A 19,568-nucleotide genomic window follows, 5' to 3' on the forward strand; every position below is an offset into this window, starting at 1 on the left:
AAGGAATGATAAACCACCAAAGGAGACTCAGATGATCCAACAAGTAGGAAGAGAAACACAACAGATCAGTATAACAAAAACTCTTTGACCAAAGCGGGGATCAATCATTATTTCAGAAGACTGATGATGAATATAAATCCCTTACCATGGAAGAGCAATGATGGATTGAGATACATGTATTCTCAAACATGGCCAATCTATTGATTTATTGCGCTTGACTATACTTGTTACAAGGGAAGTTTTCTACTTGAGGGTAAGGAGAAAGAGAGGAAAAGGTAGATTAATGAGTAATGATAGACAGGAAAAAGAGAAACAACAAAACAGTTTTAAATACAGAAGAAAACCTACCAAAAGAGAAGGTGGCATAAGTAGAACACTATTATTATTAGCTCGTTCAATTGTCATTCCATTTGTTTATCTCAACTTGTTGTATCTAAGCTGAGAATAAGCAAACACAATTATAAACATATTATTCATGAAGGGAAAGCTATTGTAGGAAGATCTAGATAATAGCCTATAAATTAAGTCATTATACACCTTGATACTTGATGATTTCAATGAGAAACTGGATAAAGGGGAGGGTAGCAAACATTCTGTTGGAAAAAATAATTTGGAACCAAGAAATGACAAGGTTAAACTCAGGGAGATTTCTCAATAGCTTTATGTCTGTATCTCATGAATATTTCCCCCCACCCCCAAATTTCAGAAAGCATTGGACAAGGTGAGCCAAGCTCAACACAATAAAAACAAAATTAAGTATATCTCTAAAAGACAGGGAATAAATGTTTAGGGTCATAGCAGTAATTTCTGACCCAGATTCCTGTTTGTAACTGTATCTTTAATTTATTAGTGCAAAGATACAAGTAAATACTAGATTAGAAGAAGGAATACATACGAAAATAAGTATGCAATTTCAGCAACTCCAATACAATTTGGAAAGAAGAGGAAGAGGAAGAAGAAGAAGAAAGAGAAAAATAAAGAGAAGGAGGAAGAAGAGAAAGAAAAAGAGAAAAAGAAGGAGAAAGAGGAGGATGATAACAATAATGATGACAGCAAAGAGGAAGATGGAGGATGAGGAGGAGGATGATGGAGAGAACCTGTCCATCATCCAAAAAAAAAAAAGTGTCCATAAGCAAAGACATTGACTCTCTTGATCATTTCTCATTTCTTAGAGAAGTTTGGTCAGTACGAAACAGTAGCCAGAGAGAAGGGACCAAAAGAGACCAGAAATCAACTCAGTCACAAATTCTCAACGTCTTTAGCTAGCAGAGAGACATGGCATCTAACAACAATAAATTTAGAGCTCCAACTCATTTAAAAACAATTCAAAGGAAAATGACAAAAGACTTCAAACACTATTGTCTCAAATAATAGTGAAAAGAAGCTGAAGAGAAAGGCCCACTGAGAGGGTTAGCATAAGATCTAGAAATGACAGAGAAATGCTGAGGGCAGTTGTAGATGAAACCAGGACAAGAAATAGATACTAAAAGGAAAAATAGTCTCATTGATGTTGGTAGTGGAACTCATCAGCTTAGCACCCTCTGTGAGACGGATGCAATGATATATGAGAAGTTGAGAAGAGTAGCTGGATCAGAACCAATATGCATAGGAGAAACTTATGCTTAAAGTGAAACAATTTTAAAGGTGCTCAAGTGAGAATTTCTAAGATAACTCCAACAGGGAAAATTTCCAAAAAAAGCTTGAAGTGATTAATATTGTTCACAAATTATCCACATAATCTATTGCAAGATTTGTAAGAAAAAATAAAAAGATATGGATCCATTAATAACCAGATAAAACTCAGCATTATTAGCAATATATAACTCCATAACAAGATTGTATTTAAAGAATAATATACTCATGAAACTTAATTTTATACATTATTTACATCTGAGAAAATATTAGATAATTGTTATTTATCAGAACTAGATATAAAATAATCAAATTTACAGATTTTTATGCATTTTAAGCATTTATGAAACAACTTGCAGTAATTTATAGCAATTATTAAATGGATTGGCCAGGGTCGGCCAGCCAGAATGGTATCGAAATCAGGACTTGAACTCAGGTCTTCCTGATTCAAAACTGGCACTTTAACCAGTTTATGTTTCCTATAGCTACTGTGTTAGAGGTTTGAGAACTCACTGGCTTTCTAAGACTTGTAGTTCAGATGGGCAAGTGTTTCCTGACAGCCCTTAGAAGAATTGCATTCTTGAGATTTTCAACCTAAAAGATAGACTTATGTCATACCTGGGAATTTTGAAAAAAAGATACACAGAAGCTGCAATGAGAGAATAAAGAAACTACATAAAGTGATCAACTGCAGTAGAAAAGAAAAAAAAAGGCAGCATCTTCAGCCCCATCTGAAAATGAATGAATTGAACTGCAGAGGGGAGCAGCAGCAGCAGAAGGGTGATGAAACTCACATAGAGAAAGAAAGAGAGATAGCTGAGCTGTGGCAGGGTAGAGACTGTGGTACACCATGAAATCTCTACAGGAGGCATGGAACAAAAAACTCCAACTGAAGCTACTTACTGTAATCATTATTTCAAGGACTGAGGGAAGTTTGGAAAGGTGTGATTTTTCCCTCACTGTCCTTCCGTATGTCTTTCTACTAGTAGACACTGTTATAGACTGTTTTCTTCTTCTTCTTTTTTAATCTGAGCTGAGTCTTTTATCCAGAATTTGCTTCATATAAAAATCCATAGTTGGTCATGAAGGCTTACATCACTCACTTGTATACTTACTCAATGTTGGTAAAAAAGAAAAGGAGGAAGACAAGAAGGATTGGCTAAAAATACACCAAAATCTCAATTAGAGTACAGAGCAAAACCTCTGTTCAAATATTGGAAATTTTCATTACTGGGGACTCTGAGCTATTAGTCTGATATGAGCACTATAAAATATTGGAGAAAGGGACCACACAGACTTGAAGATTCAAGGCTAAAAGGTAAGCTAATTTTTGTAAAAGAGTGGAGTAGCTTAATGCTTCATCCTCTGACATGAGAGAAAAGGGGGACAAAACAAAATAAAAAAAAAAGTTATTTTCACACACAAAATGTTTTCTTTTCCTTAAAAATGTATATGTTTCTGCTGTGTAGATAAACACTAAAGGTCTCAGTTTATCCAAAATATGTGAGTTAGTGGCTCTATATAAGTACAGACTAATTTAGCTTTTCCCTAACTTTGAGTTTCCCTAACTCATGCAATTGTAAATGGAATCAAAGAAAGGACTGCAGAAAAATGAGACTATTAATAGTGGCTAGCAGTCCTATAGCATTTTAAAGTTTGTGAATGGCTTTTTCTATGTTAACTCATTTGATCCACACAACAACCCTGTGAAGTAGATGCTATTTTTTATCCTTATTTTACAGATGAGGAAACAGGCTGAAAGAAGGTAAGTGACTTGTCTCACAGTCACAGTCACACAGCTAGCATGTGTTAGAGGCAGGATGCAAAGTCAAGTCTTAACTCCAAGTATTGCATACCGTAAGACCAGGCCTCAGCCAAGAAATTAAATCCCCAAATTTACTTTTGTCTGAATGAATGGAAAGCACTCCCTTCTCACCTCTGCCTGCTCTTAGAATCCATAGCTTCCTTCAAAGGTGAGCTCAAAAGCTACCTCTTTTTTTTTCTTTTATATTTAAAATTCTGTTCTTTTCCCAATCACACAAAAACAATTTTAACATTCTTTTTTCAAATTTTGAGTTCCAAATTCTCTTTCTTCCTTCCCCCTGCCTCCTACCCCCCATGTTGAGAAGGCGAACAATTTGACATACGTCATAAATGTATCAAATGCTGCTTCTTACAAGGACTTTTTATTGACACTAGCCCCTCCTCTCACTCTAAGCATATTTTGTATTAATTAATATTTTGTATTAATTAATGTTGGTTTCTCTCAATGGAATGTAAACACTATGAAGGCAGGAAATGTTTCATCTGTCTTTGTATCCTCAGGGCTGAGCACAGTGGCTAATATATACTTGTCACTTACTGGAATGATTAAATCAAAAGTAGGAACTAACAATTGAATCATTTCTCTAACACTATTTTTCACTCTCCCAGACGTAGCTTCTCCCTAACTTTGAGCTTAAAGAAAAAAGAACTTTTTTTCCTTAAGAATCTTAGTTGGATTTGAAACTAACTTCTGGAACCAGATATTCTATATGCTCTAGGCAACTCCTAATATGTAGCTAAATTATATTAAATTATGTTATAGGAGAGAAAATCACATTGCTTACCTGCCAAAATAGTTTTTGAAGCATATAAAAATCTGTCTCAAAGGAAACTGAAAATATAATTACTGGAGTAAACAAATTAATAAATATGACAGGATCCATCCATTGTACCAACTCTGTATATCTTTGCACCTGGGAACATGAAGGGAAGTAGAGTATTTCTAACATCACAAACAAATGCCAGCTTCACATATTATAGCTATTAATAATAACATCTATAGGAAATGCTGACTACCCACAAAATATGGAAAGAGCCCATTTAGTTTGCCAATGTGCACTTTAACAACTGAGCCATTTTCAAAGTTTAATCTGTTGTTGAAAACCTCATAAGCATATTAAGTTATTTTCCATTCCTTTTAGCAAATTCAGCGGAATCAGTGCCCTTCTCTCTATTCACCAGGTCAACACCCTAATGTCAATGATTTTTCAGTTGGACCACAGCAATGGCCTCCTAATTGGTCTTCTTGCTCCAAGTCTCTCTGCTCTCCAAATTTGTATTCCTAAAGCACAGGGATGACCATTCTCTTCCTCAAAACATTCCAGTGGATCCTTATTATTCTGAAGATAAAATACAAACACCTCTGCTTTGTTACTCGAACTCCTTCACCATCTGGTTCCATCTTGCCTTTCCAGGTTCACTGAATATTATTCCCCTTTATGAGTCCTACATTTCTGACAAAGTGACCAACTTGCTGTTCCCATTTCCCGGTATTCTATGCCATCTCCATACTTTATATAGGCTCTCTTCAGTGCCTAGTATACACTGTCGCCTCTCCTCTACCTCTTAGAATTCCTAGCTTCTTTCAAAGTTCAACTCCAGGGTTCTTTTTTCTACAAGATCCACCCAGAAGCCTCCTCTCCTTCCCTCTCATCCTACCCTCCGCAGTGTCAGCACGTTCCCTGAAATGACTTTGCATACATTTTCTATTTAGGTTTTGAGGTACTGTTGTGTCCACATCCACATCCTATCAAGTAGAACGTAAACACCTTCAAGATAGGGACTGTATGGTTTTACTTATTTTGGATTTGTTTTTCCAGAGCCTCCTACAGTATCTGGAAGGAACATCACTGAATAAATACTTGCTGAATATTATGAATGAATGAATGAATGTTGTTATGAGAAGCAATCTATTGTCAGAAAAGGTCTTGTACAAAACTGATTGGGCATTACCTTCCTGACCCCGATAGGTTAGACCTTCCAAACTAGAAAAAAATGATTTTAGCTAACTTGCAGCAAAGGACTTTCTCTTTACTCTCTCAAACTGGTTTCTACCCTAAACAAGAAATATATTAAAACTCCCTAAATGAAGGAAGTTAGATGTTATAGTGGATAGAGCACTGAACTTGGAGGCAAGAAGACCTCAGTTCAAATCTTGCCTCAAATACTTAACTTTGGGTGAGTCACACATTCATCTGTAAAAGGGGGATTGTTGAGTTGTTTCAGTCATGTCCTACTTTCCGTGACCCTATTTGGGATTTTCTTGGCAAAGATATTGAAGTGGTTTGCCATTTCCTTCTCCAGCTCATTCTGGAATGAAATGAGGAGATGAGGAACTAAGGCAAACAGGTTTAAATGATTTGTGCAGGGTCACACAGCCAATAAGTGTCTGAGATCAGATTTGAACTCAGGTCCTTTTCTGACTTCAGGGCTGGTGCTCTATACACTGAGCCACCTAGCTGCCCCCAAAAGGGGGATAATAACAAACTTCACCTCACAGAGTTACTCTGAAAAGCAAATGAGTTAACATAAGTAAAGTGATTATAAAACCTTAAAGCAGTATATGAAAAAAAAATTAATATCCCCTATCTTTATAGTGCTATTATTATGAGAATCAAAGTTCAGTTTGCTATTGGTGCCTCCCAAGTATTGACCTGTTCTCTGCTTGGGTTTCTGGCTGAACTGTTTGACAAATTTCCTTTCTTAGATTCTCACCTCTGGTATTCTGGGCCTATGGCCTACGATTCCCAAAATTATCCTTCAATTAGACTCGAAGGACTAAATGACCCTTAAGATCCTTTCTAACTTGCCAGTCTTAGGTTCTTATGATGCTCAACAACATATGACTCCTATTGCCTGCTCTGATGTCGGGTATTCATCTACCTCAACTCTCTTGGTTGCAGCTCCAACCATGGGAAGAAGAGATAGCCACTCAAGCTGTGAGTCCTAATCTATAACCAGACTTCTGGCTGGGGTGGTAAATTCAAATGTGAAATTGTAGGATAATGGAGTAATAGCTGGAAGTGAACTTAGAAACAGTCTATTCTAACCCCCTCATTTTTACAAGCTCACAGGGTAAGTGACTTGGCCAAGGTCACATGGGTAAAAAGCATTAGAGGCAGGATTTTAACCCAGGACCTTTGAAGTATTTCATCTGCTAATCATGAAAATAATCCACCATGACAATAATTGTTTTTGTGTTGGCTGCAGTGAAAATTCAGCTATAATAAGGGGGTAGAAAATTTATCAGATGAATAGGGCCTGTGTTCCTTTCCAATAAAATTAAAATTTTCTGTGCTTAGTCTTACACAGCAAAGCAAAAATTTATATAATAACCCCTCCATATTTATAGATTTCTGATTCATAAATGTAAGTACTAAAAGTTCACTGTGTTATCTCATGATCTCACCCCAAGTATCTCTCTTAAACTATTGATTCTTGCCCTTAAATCCTACCACTTGACCCTAATAAGCTTGGTCATCTGGGCTAAGAATTGTGATTATGGGACGTCGAGTTGACAGGGAATTTGGATTTCTTCTAGTCCAATTACCTCATTTTATAGATGAGGAAACCTGAGGCCCAGAGCCATTAAGTGATTTGTGCCAGGTCACAGTTGTAAATAGAAGAGCTGAGATTTGGAACAAAATCTAAGAGCTGGGAAGTGAGAGACAATGTAGTACAACCTCTCTCTGCCTGCTTGGGTTTCTGCCCCCCAATATTCTTAACAAGGGTCCGCCATGTTTGAAGATCTCACCCTCAGTGAGGGGGAACCCATTATCTCCTCGACAGTCCATTCTACTTGGGGATTGTACCAAGTGTTGGGTGGTTCTTCTGCATAGCAAACCTAAGTCTGTCTCTTGGTAACTTCCCCCTACATCATTCCTCGTCCTGACCTCTGATACCAAACCGAACAAATCTGCTCTCTCTTCCCCATGATTGCAGTGGATTCTGAAAGAACAGACCTACAAAGCATTTGGCCCACAGGCCGCTTCGGGCCTGCATGCCACTTGCAGCCCGCAAAAAGATTTTGTCTGCAAAAAATATAGAGGATGTAAAACAGGCTTGCACAACATAACGCCTATGGACTGCTATGGCGGGCCACAAGTCTCCATGTGTTGTGCAAGCCTGTGACAGAGCATGTGCTCCAATTCCCTTATTATTCTGATCACCATTTTCTAAACATGCTCCAGGCTGTTAATATCTTTCCTAAGATGTCATGCCCAGAACTGAACACTGAAATAAGAAATAAAAAAATAAATAAAATAAAACCCCTTTATCTAATGTCCTTTTTTCCTTCTTCTTCTTTCTCTCCTCACAAATCTAACTGAACAAGAAGTCAGGAAGCCTGAATTTGACAGTTCTTTTACTCATCTGGGGGAATTTGGGCAACTCATTTAACTATTCTAATAACCTTTAGGTTCTTTACCTACAGAATGAGACAATTGAACTAGTAAAAGGTACTTTCCAGCTCTCAAATTTGAAGATCCAAAAATATCTTCCTTTCTTTCCTCCCATACGTGCTCCCATACTTGATTGCAATTAAGTGACCTCAAATAGTTGAGCAATGTATAAGTGAAAAAAATATATGACCAGGATAATCACTTTGTTCTGGGTAAGGCTGCTTGTAATCCTATAGCACAATGGTGGGGCAAGAGGGAGGGAAGGGAAGATTTCCTTCATTTTCCTGTCATATTCTCCTCAGTAGCCATCGGACTCCAGCATCAATAATAACTCTCTATAACTGCATGCACATTGGAAGCACCTCAAGTGCAGAAACCCTGTTTTCCCCTTTTTCTGTGTCCTAACATCTGCCAGTGCAAGTCATTGATCTATTAAAACCAAAGCCAAAAACATTTGTCACACAGATGTTTCAGGAGCTCCTTCAACCCAGTTTATGTTTCTGTTGCTTTTTACTAAAATATAATTTTTGATACAAACCTTAAAAGATGAAAAACTTAGCATTTCGAAAGCACATCCTACTAAAAACAGGATTATTGGGAGGGGAAATAGTGAATCTTTCAGCTTGATCTTCAAAAATGCTGCAAACAAAAGTATTTGCAATTAGTGGAAGGGAATATATTTATCAGCCTTTCAGATGGCGCGTTTGGCTAGGAATAACAGTGATACATTTATATACATGGTAAAATTTTGTGTTTAATTTCTTGCATTAAAACCCTTGCATTGCTCCAGCATGAGGTTCCTGAAATTTAAAGAGCTGTTCCTCAAATACAGACTCATTTCTCAAATTCTTGGCAAATACCTATAGCACAAGCTATGAAACAGGTTCTGAAGGTTCTTGCACTAACAGGGGCTTAGTAACTGTCAGAATCAAAGGTCCAGTCCCTGTGGTGCTTGGCTGTAATTGGTAAGTATTCTCCTAATCTTGCCAGTCTTGGGTTCACCATGCCACTTGATGGCTATCTCTACCTGAACCCCAGCCTAAGAGCATGCCAATCAAATGTCTTATGACTCCTATCACCATTCCCTCTGACTTTCATTAAAAACTCTTTTCCTTGGCCACCACTTTCCTGAATGTACATTAATCCCTTCCATATTGTAGGGGTTAAGGGTACAGCAACCCCACAATCTGGAAAATCCCTGTAAAATGTTTGGCCCTCCTTTTGTACCAGAGAAGAAGTCTGAATTATTATAGTATGAAAAGATAAAATGTGTTGATATTTTACAACACCATACATAAATTTTATGCATTTTGGAGTTTCTAAACTTTTTCTGTGTTCTCTGGTGGTCTGCAGGTATCATCTATAGCTTCTGCAAAACTTCCCCCAAATTCCCATTTAACTTCTTATGCTGACCGAAGATATTTCAGAACTGTGATGGAGAAAGTCGTGATGTGGAAGGGATAACTGTATTGTCTTCTCTTGTTAAAATGTAAGCTCTTTGAAGGCAAAGACTGTCTTGTTTGTTTCCCTTTGCGTCCCCAGAGCTTAGCATAGTGCATCGCTCCTAGTAAGATCTTAATAAGTGCTTCATTCATTGTTGTTTCCTCACTGAGGTATTACCTTCCCATCTTTGAAATCCTATAGGTAGTAATTGATACAAGGACTAAAGGTCTTTAGATCTGTCTCCTGGAAGATACCAAAGTAAATACTAAAGAGAAAAGCCAATTAGAAATCTCCAGAATAAGGAAAGTTAATAGTCACTGATCTTATTCAATGCTTATACAGTGTTTTACTTTTTCCTGATTTTAAAGCACAATAAACAACATCCTAGCTAATCTCTGTTTGTTTGTATAGTCCTACTATTTTATACACTCAGCAACTTAGCCCTTTCTTGCCATTATTTACACAAATGACCATAATTAAGAATTAGCCTTTTTTAATCAAAGAAAACAGCAAGAAGAAACCAGAGAAGTTATGTAGATTAGAATATAATAATTATCATTGTAGGTAACATTTATATAGCATACTATGTGTCAGACCCAGTGTTAAGTGCTTTACAATTATGATCACAACAACCATGGGAGGTAGGTGCTATTATGATCGTAACTTTACAGATGAGGAAACTGAGGCAAACAGCGGTTAAGTGATTTTCCCAAGGTCATATAGTGTCTGAGGCTGAATTTGAACTCAAGTCTTCCAGACTTCCAATGTTCTATTCATTGTGCCACCTAGCTGCCTAACATATCAAAGAATGCACAAGTAAATGAGCCCTTCAGCTGGAATTGAGATAAGATCTCAGATCAAACCAGGAGAGAGAACAAGTTTATCAAAGGGTAGTCTGCTATCAGCAGTATCTAGAGATGAAGGCATAGAGACATGATAGGGACTAGCTTCTCCTACAGGTTCCCCCAACATGACTACAGTCCTCCATTCAAAAGTCCACACTTTTCCTCTCTCACAGTTCTCCTTTGAGGTCCCTGGTGGAGTTATCTGTCCAGTAAGTTGAAGTTAAGTCACTTCTCCATTCACACAGCATGATGGCTTAGCATTCTCTCAGTAACTCAGGAGTCATGTCCCCTTACACAGAATACAGTGCAAGACTTTCAGGGCACCCTCTGAAAACCCACCCTCAAGTTGGGAAGAGGAAGAGTTACAAGTATGACACTCTCATTGTTTTCCATCAGTGAGTCAATTCTCCAATGTGGGAAAAGAATATGGGAAGAAGTTTCTAGATCTGCTTCACCAGTAAGGGACTAAGTAGATTCAAGCCATTCTTTGCATGAAGGTGTAGACAGGGAAAAAAAAACAGCTTTCAAACTATTTAATCAACACTGCCCTTAATTCTGAAGGATGATCATTTCAAGGTAGAGCAGACAAAACAGAAAATGGAATAGAATGTTAAGGAAGAATTGTATACACACCTCCAAATATATTTATAACACACAACCCTAATACGATTTTAGGGAGATTCTTTGAGTGGGTGAATATACGACCAAAATACGTTTTCCAGTTGGTATGGTCAGCACTACCGGTGTAGGCATAAATCCAGGTGGCATTCTGGGGAAGGAGCGTCATCTCACCACCTTTGAAAATCTCACTGTGAAGTCTTCTCCCTGCATAGCACAGGATAAAAAAAAATGAAACTTTACTTCATCATATCCTAGAAATCATTTGTGTAGTAATTTCCCTATGTTTCTTTTTATACTATTTCCAATGATTCCCAACTGTTTAGGAGCAGCTACTTATCATGCTAGGTCAACCTGAAAGTCAATTGGCTTCTTTCTTCCTTCATCTATTGGGCAACACAACTAGAATGGTCTCTAGAATGATTTAGGACCTTCTAGAAAAGTCCTGGAGGGGGGCTGCTAGGCAGCGCAGTGGATAGAGCACCAGCCCTGGGTTCAGGAGGACCTGAGTTCAAATCTGGCCTCAAACACATAACGCTTACTAGCTGTGTGACCTTGGGTGAGTCACTTAACCCCATTGCCTCAAAAAAAAAAAAGTCCTGGAGAAGCTGGTATGGAATTGGGATATGTCTGAGTGCAGAGGAGAAGAAATAAATATCTAACAATTGGCTCTCCAGGGGGAGAAATGCATACTGGATACATTTTTTAGTTTAATCTCCATTATTGGCAGTTTCTCTATCACTTTCTTAAGTCTAGACAATCAATAAAACCATCAAAACAAAATTGAATGCTTTCCTCAATATATAATTGTGTGCAGTGGAAAGTTCTGAAATCAGTAGACATGGGTTCAAAACCTAGCTCTGTTGTTTACTAGCTATGTGGTTATGTGCCTTACCATTATTGATTATAATGTAAATAATAACAATAGGTGACATTTATATAGTACTTTGAAGATTGCAAAAGACTTAATCCATTATAATAATGAGGGAGCTCAGGCTTGTTGATCTTTAATGTCTTTCTATTTCTAAATACTATGATCTGACAATCTAATGAATTAATAGTGCAATAGACACACTGCTGGATTTGAAGTGAGAATATCTGAGCTCATGTTCTAATTCCACTATTTACTGTGTGATAATGAGCAGGTTGCTTCACTTTCCTTGTGTTGAAGTTTCTCCATTTACAAAATGAGAAATTTGAGGAAAATGATAAATGTTGGAAAAGATATGGGAATATTGAAACACTAATGCATTATTGGTGGAGCTGTGAACTGATCCAACCATTCTGGAGAGCAATTTGGAACTATGCCCAAAGGGCTATAAAACTGTATGGACCCTTTGGCCCAGCAATACCACTTCTAGGTCTGTATCCCAAAGAGATCATAAAAATGGGAAAAGGACCCACATGTATAAAAATATTTATAGCAGCTCTTTTTGTGGTGGCCAAGAATTGGAAGTTGAGGGGATGCACATCAACTGGGCAATGGCTGAACAAGTTGTGGTATAGGAATGCGATGGAATACATTCCATAAGAAATGATGAGCAGGAGGGTTTCAAGAAAACATGAACTGATGTTGAGTGGAGTGAGCAGAACCAGGAGAACGTTGTACACAGTAACAGCAACATTTTGCGATGACTAACTTTGATAGACTTAGATCTTCTCAGAAATGCAAGGATTAAGACAACTCCAAAAGATTCATGATGGAAAATTCTATCCACATCCAGAAAAAGAACTACAGAGTCTGAAAGCAGATTAAAGCATGCCATTTGTTCTCTTTTTTGTTGCTGTTGTTTCTTCCTTTTCATGGTTTCTCCCAATGGTTCTAATTATTCTTTATAACATGATTAATGTGAAAATATGTGTAATATGAATGTATATGTAGAGTCTATAACAGATTGCATGCCGTCTTGGGGAGGGGAGAGGGAAGGAAGGTGGAGAAAATTTAGCACTCAAAATCTTGTGGAAGTGAATGTTGAAAATTAAAAACAAATACATAAATGGCCCTCCCAGGATAAACTCATCATTTTAAATCTCATCACTGTGAAGTTAACTCGTCTTGATTGACTCCACCTCCCTCAGCCTCCTTTCCCTCTGTTTGGAGAGTGGGAGGGTGGAGTAGCAAACATTCCTCCCAACTTTCCTTCATAGGGGACACAAACTGGACTTTTAGCTCACTCCACCTCTGTTGCCCTGCCTAGTTTCAACTCCATGGAACATAACTTCCCCACTCTGGGTACCTCCTAGTATCCCATCCTTCATCCTCCCACCCCTGCTTTTTTTCCTCCTTTCATAGGTTGTCTCCCCCTTTAGATTGTAAGCTCATTGAGGACAGGGGTTGTCTTTTTATTAAATTTATCCTTAATGCTTAGCACAATGTCTAACACATTACAGATACTTAATAAATGTTTGTTGGACTCGATTATTGGATTAGAAGTACCTTTCAGCTCTAGATATATGATACCAGGACTTCATTAGTACATTTCCTACTTCTTGGCTGGAGATCATTGCTAGAAATATGAGGCTAATTAGGTCCAGTATACATCTCTCCATTGCCCTTTGGGTTACCCACAACCTTAATTCCAGCATGTCCAACACATACAACATCACTATAAGAAGATGGATGGTAAAAAGATGGCTTTTTATGTCAAGGAGCAGTTAGGTATTTTAAGAAGGGCAAAACCTTTGGTGAGCACACATGCCCAATGTTTATATAAAGAGGATTTTTCAGTTGAATTCCATCTGTGGTTGTACTGAAGAAGGATTTTCACACAGTCTTGACATACTGACCTTATTAGAGGAGAGCCTGTATCTGTGCCCTGATGGGGCTGTGACTCTACAGCATCATAGAAGGGGAAACTGAAGTCAAGGAATTGAAACTCCACTGAAGACTATGGAAATGTTTGAAGTATCCAGTCAGGTCCACATTGTTATGCTTTCACATGATGGTAGGTTTTTGTGAAGATTTGTTGTTTACTCTCTTTTTGTTGTTGTTCAGTAGTTTCAGTCATGTCTGACTCTTTGTGATCCCCATTTGGGGTTTTCTTGGCAAAGATACTGGAATGGTTTGCCATTTCCTTCTCTAGCTCATTGTACAGATGAGGAAACTGAGGCAAACAGGGTTAAGTGACTTGCCTAGGGTAACACAGCTAGTATCTGAGGCTGCATTTGAACTCATGAAGATAAACTCTCCTGATTCCAAGCTCAGTGTTTTGTCTATTGTACCTCCCAAGAGGTTACACTAATTACACTAACAATCTCCTCCTTGAAAAATGAGATAATCATTTCCTTTTTCCTCTCAATTTTAGCATTTGCCAGTAACCATGTGACTTGCCACTCCACTCTCTAAATCAAACGACCAGAGGTCATGCCTGCAAGAAGCAAAGTTTTCTACCTTATCTTTCTACCCTGCCACAACCTTTGAGTCACTTCCTTCTTCAATCTTCTTCCTACCTCTTGTTCTGTGTGCTATAGTCAAGGGAAATATTATTGCGTCTGATAAAGGCACATGAATGGACTGACCCCATTGCTCCACCATCTTTGTGACTTCCCTGGCCCCCCACCAATTATATATGTTGCCTCACCCATTAGAATGTAAGTTCCTTTGAAGTTAGGAGTATCTTTACTTTTGTATTTGTATCTCTAGTGCTTAGTGAAGTACTTGGCACACAATAAGCCCTTGCCAAATGCTTTACATTCATTAATTGATCTGAGAGCCAAATGGCAACTCAAAAGCTATGCCTAGCCTAATATTACTTATGGATGTGACCGTCTAGATAGGAAGATGGGTCTCCCACCAGCAAAGTCTCCACCTCACAATAAAACATCAGGTCTATTCATTAACTGAACATAGGGGAACAGGTATACAATCTAATTTACTTTACTTTTAAAGCTTCTTCACTCTTGATAGTTGGTCAGTATGAGTCCTTCCTCTGTTTCAGAAATCAGCTCTCAACACCTGTGGAGATGAATATCAATAAACTATCAATACATCCTCTCTGGGGATGCAGTTACTGCATTTTATTTGCACAAGGGAATTATTTAGCCTGAGCTATGTTGTCCAGGGACTATCTTACATGGCAGCACCGGAATGAAAAAAAAATGGAAGAGTTGGAATTTAGTTAGCCCAAGCATTGAAAGGGTAAGTGGGAAGAAGAAGAAGAGCTGGAGAGAACAATTTAGGAACCTGAGTGGTGGGAGCAAAGGAGGCAATTTCCACCAGTCTGGCTGATGCTGGCTGGTTGAGTGGAGAGGCAATTGCTTCTCTCAGGAAGAAGCCAAGTCAGATTTAGGGAGAGAAATTGCCAGCGAGAAAGAGCTCTTGGCACTGAGGACATGTCATGGAGATGGCTAACTGAACCCTGCAGAACCTTGTCTAAGCCCCACCCCTGCTCTTCACCCATTGGCTCCTAGTATCTGATCTATTACCTGATTGGCCAATGTAGTACAAGTCAGGAATTCTCAATTCATCTGTTGTTTCTTGAGATTTCAGATGTGAACAGGAAGTCACTCTTCTCAGGTTAAGAAACTTGACATCATGAGGTGGCAAATACAATATTCCTTTTAAAAACACTTTAATTCTTTAGTTTATAATAACTATAGGTAACAGCAACTAATGGTGCTGAAATTATTATTTTTTAACACAGAACAGAAAACATTTATGATATCAACCTCACTAAATATATAATTATATCCTGATTTCACAAATCCCTACATCATTGCCTAATTATTCCCATACCATAGTGAGATATTTAAAGGACATTATCTTAAATAGAAATATGTATGTATGTATATATGTGTATGTATGTATGTATGTATGTATGTATGTATAACTAGTAACAGGCAGATGATCAGTCCAAATACTCATCTACTTAGTTGTTTAGGATGTAGAAAGGATTATAATTCTACACTGTATAGCTCAGATATTATACATCTGCATCTTATGACAGTGAGCAGCTTGCAAAAAGTTTGACAGCTCATTTAACAATCAAAGTTATGTTATTTACAAAGATCAACTCAAAGCATTTTTCCAAACTAAATCATACTTACTCTCTTTTCTTTTCTGTTTACTTACTCTTCACTTTGCAGAATCTGGAAAGAGTTAATATTTTGTAATTCATAAGTCAAGAGAGTCATATTTTTCAATTCTTACCAATATTTCTTATACAGTTTTTACAATGGTAATGTACATTTTAAACATAAATGAAATTCTAAGTTGATTGCATTTAAGGCCACTATAGAGAAAACTTGATCAAAGTGTTCCTTAAAGGACAAAAAACTTATTTTGCAGTTTTTAAACATGTTGCCCTAATGTCAGATATCAGGTGGGCAATTGTAGCAAACAGAATGCTATAGCCAGATAACTCCCCAAATTGAACATAATCTACACACTTTAGGTTTGGGATCCAATTAAACCTGGATTTATAAACATTTAGTATTCAAAATCATTTTCCAATTAAAGTTTTAGCCTTAAAAGCACTTAGCTTCTAGCTGCTGTGTCTGAGTTAAACAAAACTTCTTTCCACACTCAGCTTCAGTCAGTTAGCATTTGTTAAGTTTCTGCTGGATTGTTGTTTGTCCTTCCCTCTCGAAGAGGACCGTGACGTCAGGGAGGGGATGCCATGACATACAAGAGAATTGAATTTAAGTGAGGGAGAGCTGTGCAAAGTCTTATCAACAGGAAGAATATTTGTTCAACTTCTAAAATTGGTGCAAGAAGAGGGTGAAGGGAACACCTGAAAAAAAGCTGGGGCTAAAGAAAATCTGTCTCTGAGATCTACAGCCTTTCTCCTTCATGCATTACTGCTCCTTAGAAGACCTTTCTTATATTGGGGGCCCCGGTTTTTCTTTCTTCAGTTTTGGACAACATGGCCTTTTTTTTCCTCACACAGAAAGGACTTTATATGGATTTTGAGATGCACACTTAGCCTGTCACACTGCCTTGTCAGGGCCCCCAAGACAGATGGGAAGAGAACTCAACCTGTAGGAATTTCCTGTATTGAAATGACAGCCTCGTCTTTCTCCAATTCCTGCTCCTCTTTTCCTTTCTCCCATCTTTTCCTTTCCTCACAGAAAGTGTATAAGGTACATATTTGATATACCTAATAAGCATAATGTACCAGGCAGGGTATCAGTTGCAGAAATGTTTTTGTATTTCTGGCAGGGATTAATTAACAAATGGATGCAAATATACATGCATCTCATGGACTGAAGAGGTCTAGCCTCGAATATAGTTTAGTACTTTTGCATAGCCTGTTGTAAGAATGATTAGCATCTCACACTGTTTTTGCACTTTCTCCTGAAATTTCATCAAACCTAGGGGCATTACTTCTCTAAGTGGAGAGATTAAAGGGAGAGAAAGGTTTGTATTGTCTAATAAAAGCACACTGACCAGATTCGACGAAGGTGAGAAATTTAGATGAACTAAATGCTATTTTCATGTTCTTGTTTTCATTTTCTGTTTTCTCTGTATCATTTAGGAAATCTCCTTGGCTATGCTGTTTTTGCTATTCTGAGTTCTTATCATATGCAAAAATTCTTAAGCTGACCTAGGTTTAAATCTTTCAGTTTAATTTCTAACTCAGTCTTTTGGGCAGTTTAGCTTGGGTGGGTGGGAGACTATCAATGAATCCCAATTGAGATGTGGGTGGTCTGCCCTTTAAGAATCAAAGGTACAGGGCACATAATAAACCTTCCTTGTTCATAAACTAATTGGAGGCCAGAAGAGTTGGGGAGAGAGGGGCAGAACTACAGCTGAAGACTGATCTCTCAGAGATCAACAGCCTGGACTTCCTTTTGAAGCTCTGTGTCCTGTTAGGATTTGATGCACACTGTTATGCAGCTTGGCATGTGTAGACAGACTTCCCTACTATATATCAAATCCTGAGGGAGCCAGAAATTCTATTTTATCTCCCTAGGTTACTTCTGGAGATCCATATTAATTTGAATGAATTCTACCGATGACTCCACTGTGAGAGTAACCAATTATAAAAAGCTGCATCACATCAAAGACACAGCAGACACGCTTCTCTTACCCATAGAAGATCTAAGTGTTAGGAATAGGGAGAAAGTCAATCTGCAGCCAGAGTTCCTAACAGAAAAGTTTCCCCTTTTGAACAAATTTTCTACTTTTGGCCCAATAAAATGGGGGTCTCTGATAAGAATCTGGGGTTCAGAGCTTTGATTCTTTTGTGGTTGCCAAACTGTGGCAAATCAAATCCTGAGAAACAAGGTTTACAAGTATTAATAGTCAATGTATTTATCAGGCTAGTCAGGGGTGGGGAACCTGGGGCCTCGAGGTCAAATGTGTCCCTCTAGGTCCTCAACTGTAGCCGTTGAACTGAATCCAAACTTGGGCTGCACTTGAGGACCTAAATGAAGTTTTGATTTAGAGGACTGCACTTGAGGGCCTAGAAGGACACATGTGGCCTCAAGGCTGCAGATTCCTCACCCCTGGTAGCCAATAATTAATCAGCTGATAGTCATTGGTTTCTCTCAGAAACCAAATATACCAAGGAAGACTCCTAAGCACCTTAAATCAAGTGTATTCCTTCTAATAGGGAACTCCCCTGATAAGTGAAACTCCACACTGATTGTTAAACATTTAATGATGAGGTGGGCTAGAAAATCTTTAGCTCCTCTTACAGATCATGTAGCTTGATCAGCAACTTTCAGCAATCTGGGCAGGGAAAGCCATTTCCTTCCAGACCTCTCTGGTTTCATGAACTTAGGGTCAGCCTAAACTCCAATGAAGGGGATCAAGGACAGGAGTTCATTCCAGCAGGGATAGAACTTACCCAGATTGGATTCTCTTTACACTCTAAACAGAAATCAGGTTTCCCTTTTGGGTGGGTTCCAGCCTGGATGCCTTGAGCAGAGCTGGACTGATTCTGACAGTCTTTAGATGGGGACAGGCTTCTCTCTAAGCCAGCCTTTTTACACAGAACAGAATATTACAAATTATTATTAATAGTCAAAAAGTACAGTATTGAAATTAATTTTTCTCACCCTATAGAATATGTCAATGGGGTTTCTGAGTTTGCCATGTCCTTCTCCAGTCTCTTCCCATTTTACAGAAGAGGAACTGAAACAAATAAGGGTTAAGTGACTTGCTCAAGGTTACGCAGCTAGCACAGGTTTGAATTCAGATCTTCCTGACTCCAACATGGTGCTCTGTCCACAGTGGTCATCTACCCAAGAGCCAGTGTGGCTTCAGAAAGGGCTGTGGAACAGTCAATATGGCGTTCACTTCCTGACAATTACAGAAGAAATGCCAGGAGCAGAAAGGAGGTCTGTACACAATGTTCATTGATTTGACCAAGGGCTTTGATTCTGTTAGTCATGAGGGTGTGTGGAAGATCATGGCAAAATCTGGCTGCCTGGAGAAGTTCATCAGTACCGTATGCTTACCCAGGTTCTGGATAATGGATGATGTTCTCATACTTTCCTATTCACCAAGGGAGTAAAGCAAGGCTTTACTTGCTCCCAAGTTTTTTAGCATAAAGCTTTTTTTTTTTTGCTGAGGCAATAGGAGTTAAATGACTTGACTAGGGTCACACAACTAGTAAGTATCATGTGTCTGAGTTCACATTTGAACTCAGATCTTCCTGACTCCAGGGCTGGTGCTCTATCCACTGCGCCACCTAGCTGCCCCCTAGCATAAAGCTTTTAGCAGATGTTTTTGGATGCCTTCAATAAAGGCAAAAATGACAAAAAAAATCAGCTACTGCATTGACAGCAAATTATTTGACTCAAAGGCTACAAAGCAAGACTGAAGTAGAAGCAGAGTTGGTATGCAACTTTTTGTTTG

The 19,568-nt window shown here is 38.3% G+C and overlaps 1 protein-coding gene across 1 annotated transcript in view; it reads right to left on the reverse strand.

Moving 5' to 3' along the window:
- SLC9C1 (solute carrier family 9 member C1) overlaps positions 1 to 15,108 on the reverse strand; it is a 78,261-nt gene extending 63,153 nt beyond the window's left edge. Inside the window, exons 1-5 of the mRNA XM_078146070.1 lie at positions 14,946 to 15,108; positions 14,644 to 14,717; positions 10,778 to 10,969; positions 8,395 to 8,495; positions 4,242 to 4,370 (exon numbers count right to left, since the gene is read on the reverse strand). Coding sequence (XP_078002196.1) covers positions 4,242 to 4,370; positions 8,395 to 8,495; positions 10,778 to 10,931 — 384 coding nt within the window. The 5' untranslated portion in view covers positions 10,932 to 10,969; positions 14,644 to 14,717; positions 14,946 to 15,108. The remainder of the gene's footprint in view (positions 1 to 4,241; positions 4,371 to 8,394; positions 8,496 to 10,777; positions 10,970 to 14,643; positions 14,718 to 14,945) is intronic.
- Positions 15,109 to 19,568: the final 4,460 nt, after the last annotated feature.

The sequence above is a fragment of the Phascolarctos cinereus genome, unplaced genomic scaffold (genome assembly GCF_003287225.1).
Source record: "Phascolarctos cinereus isolate Bilbo 61053 unplaced genomic scaffold, phaCin_HiC Scaffold_726;HRSCAF=1367, whole genome shotgun sequence".
In the NCBI taxonomy this organism is placed as follows: domain Eukaryota; kingdom Metazoa; phylum Chordata; class Mammalia; order Diprotodontia; family Phascolarctidae; genus Phascolarctos; species Phascolarctos cinereus.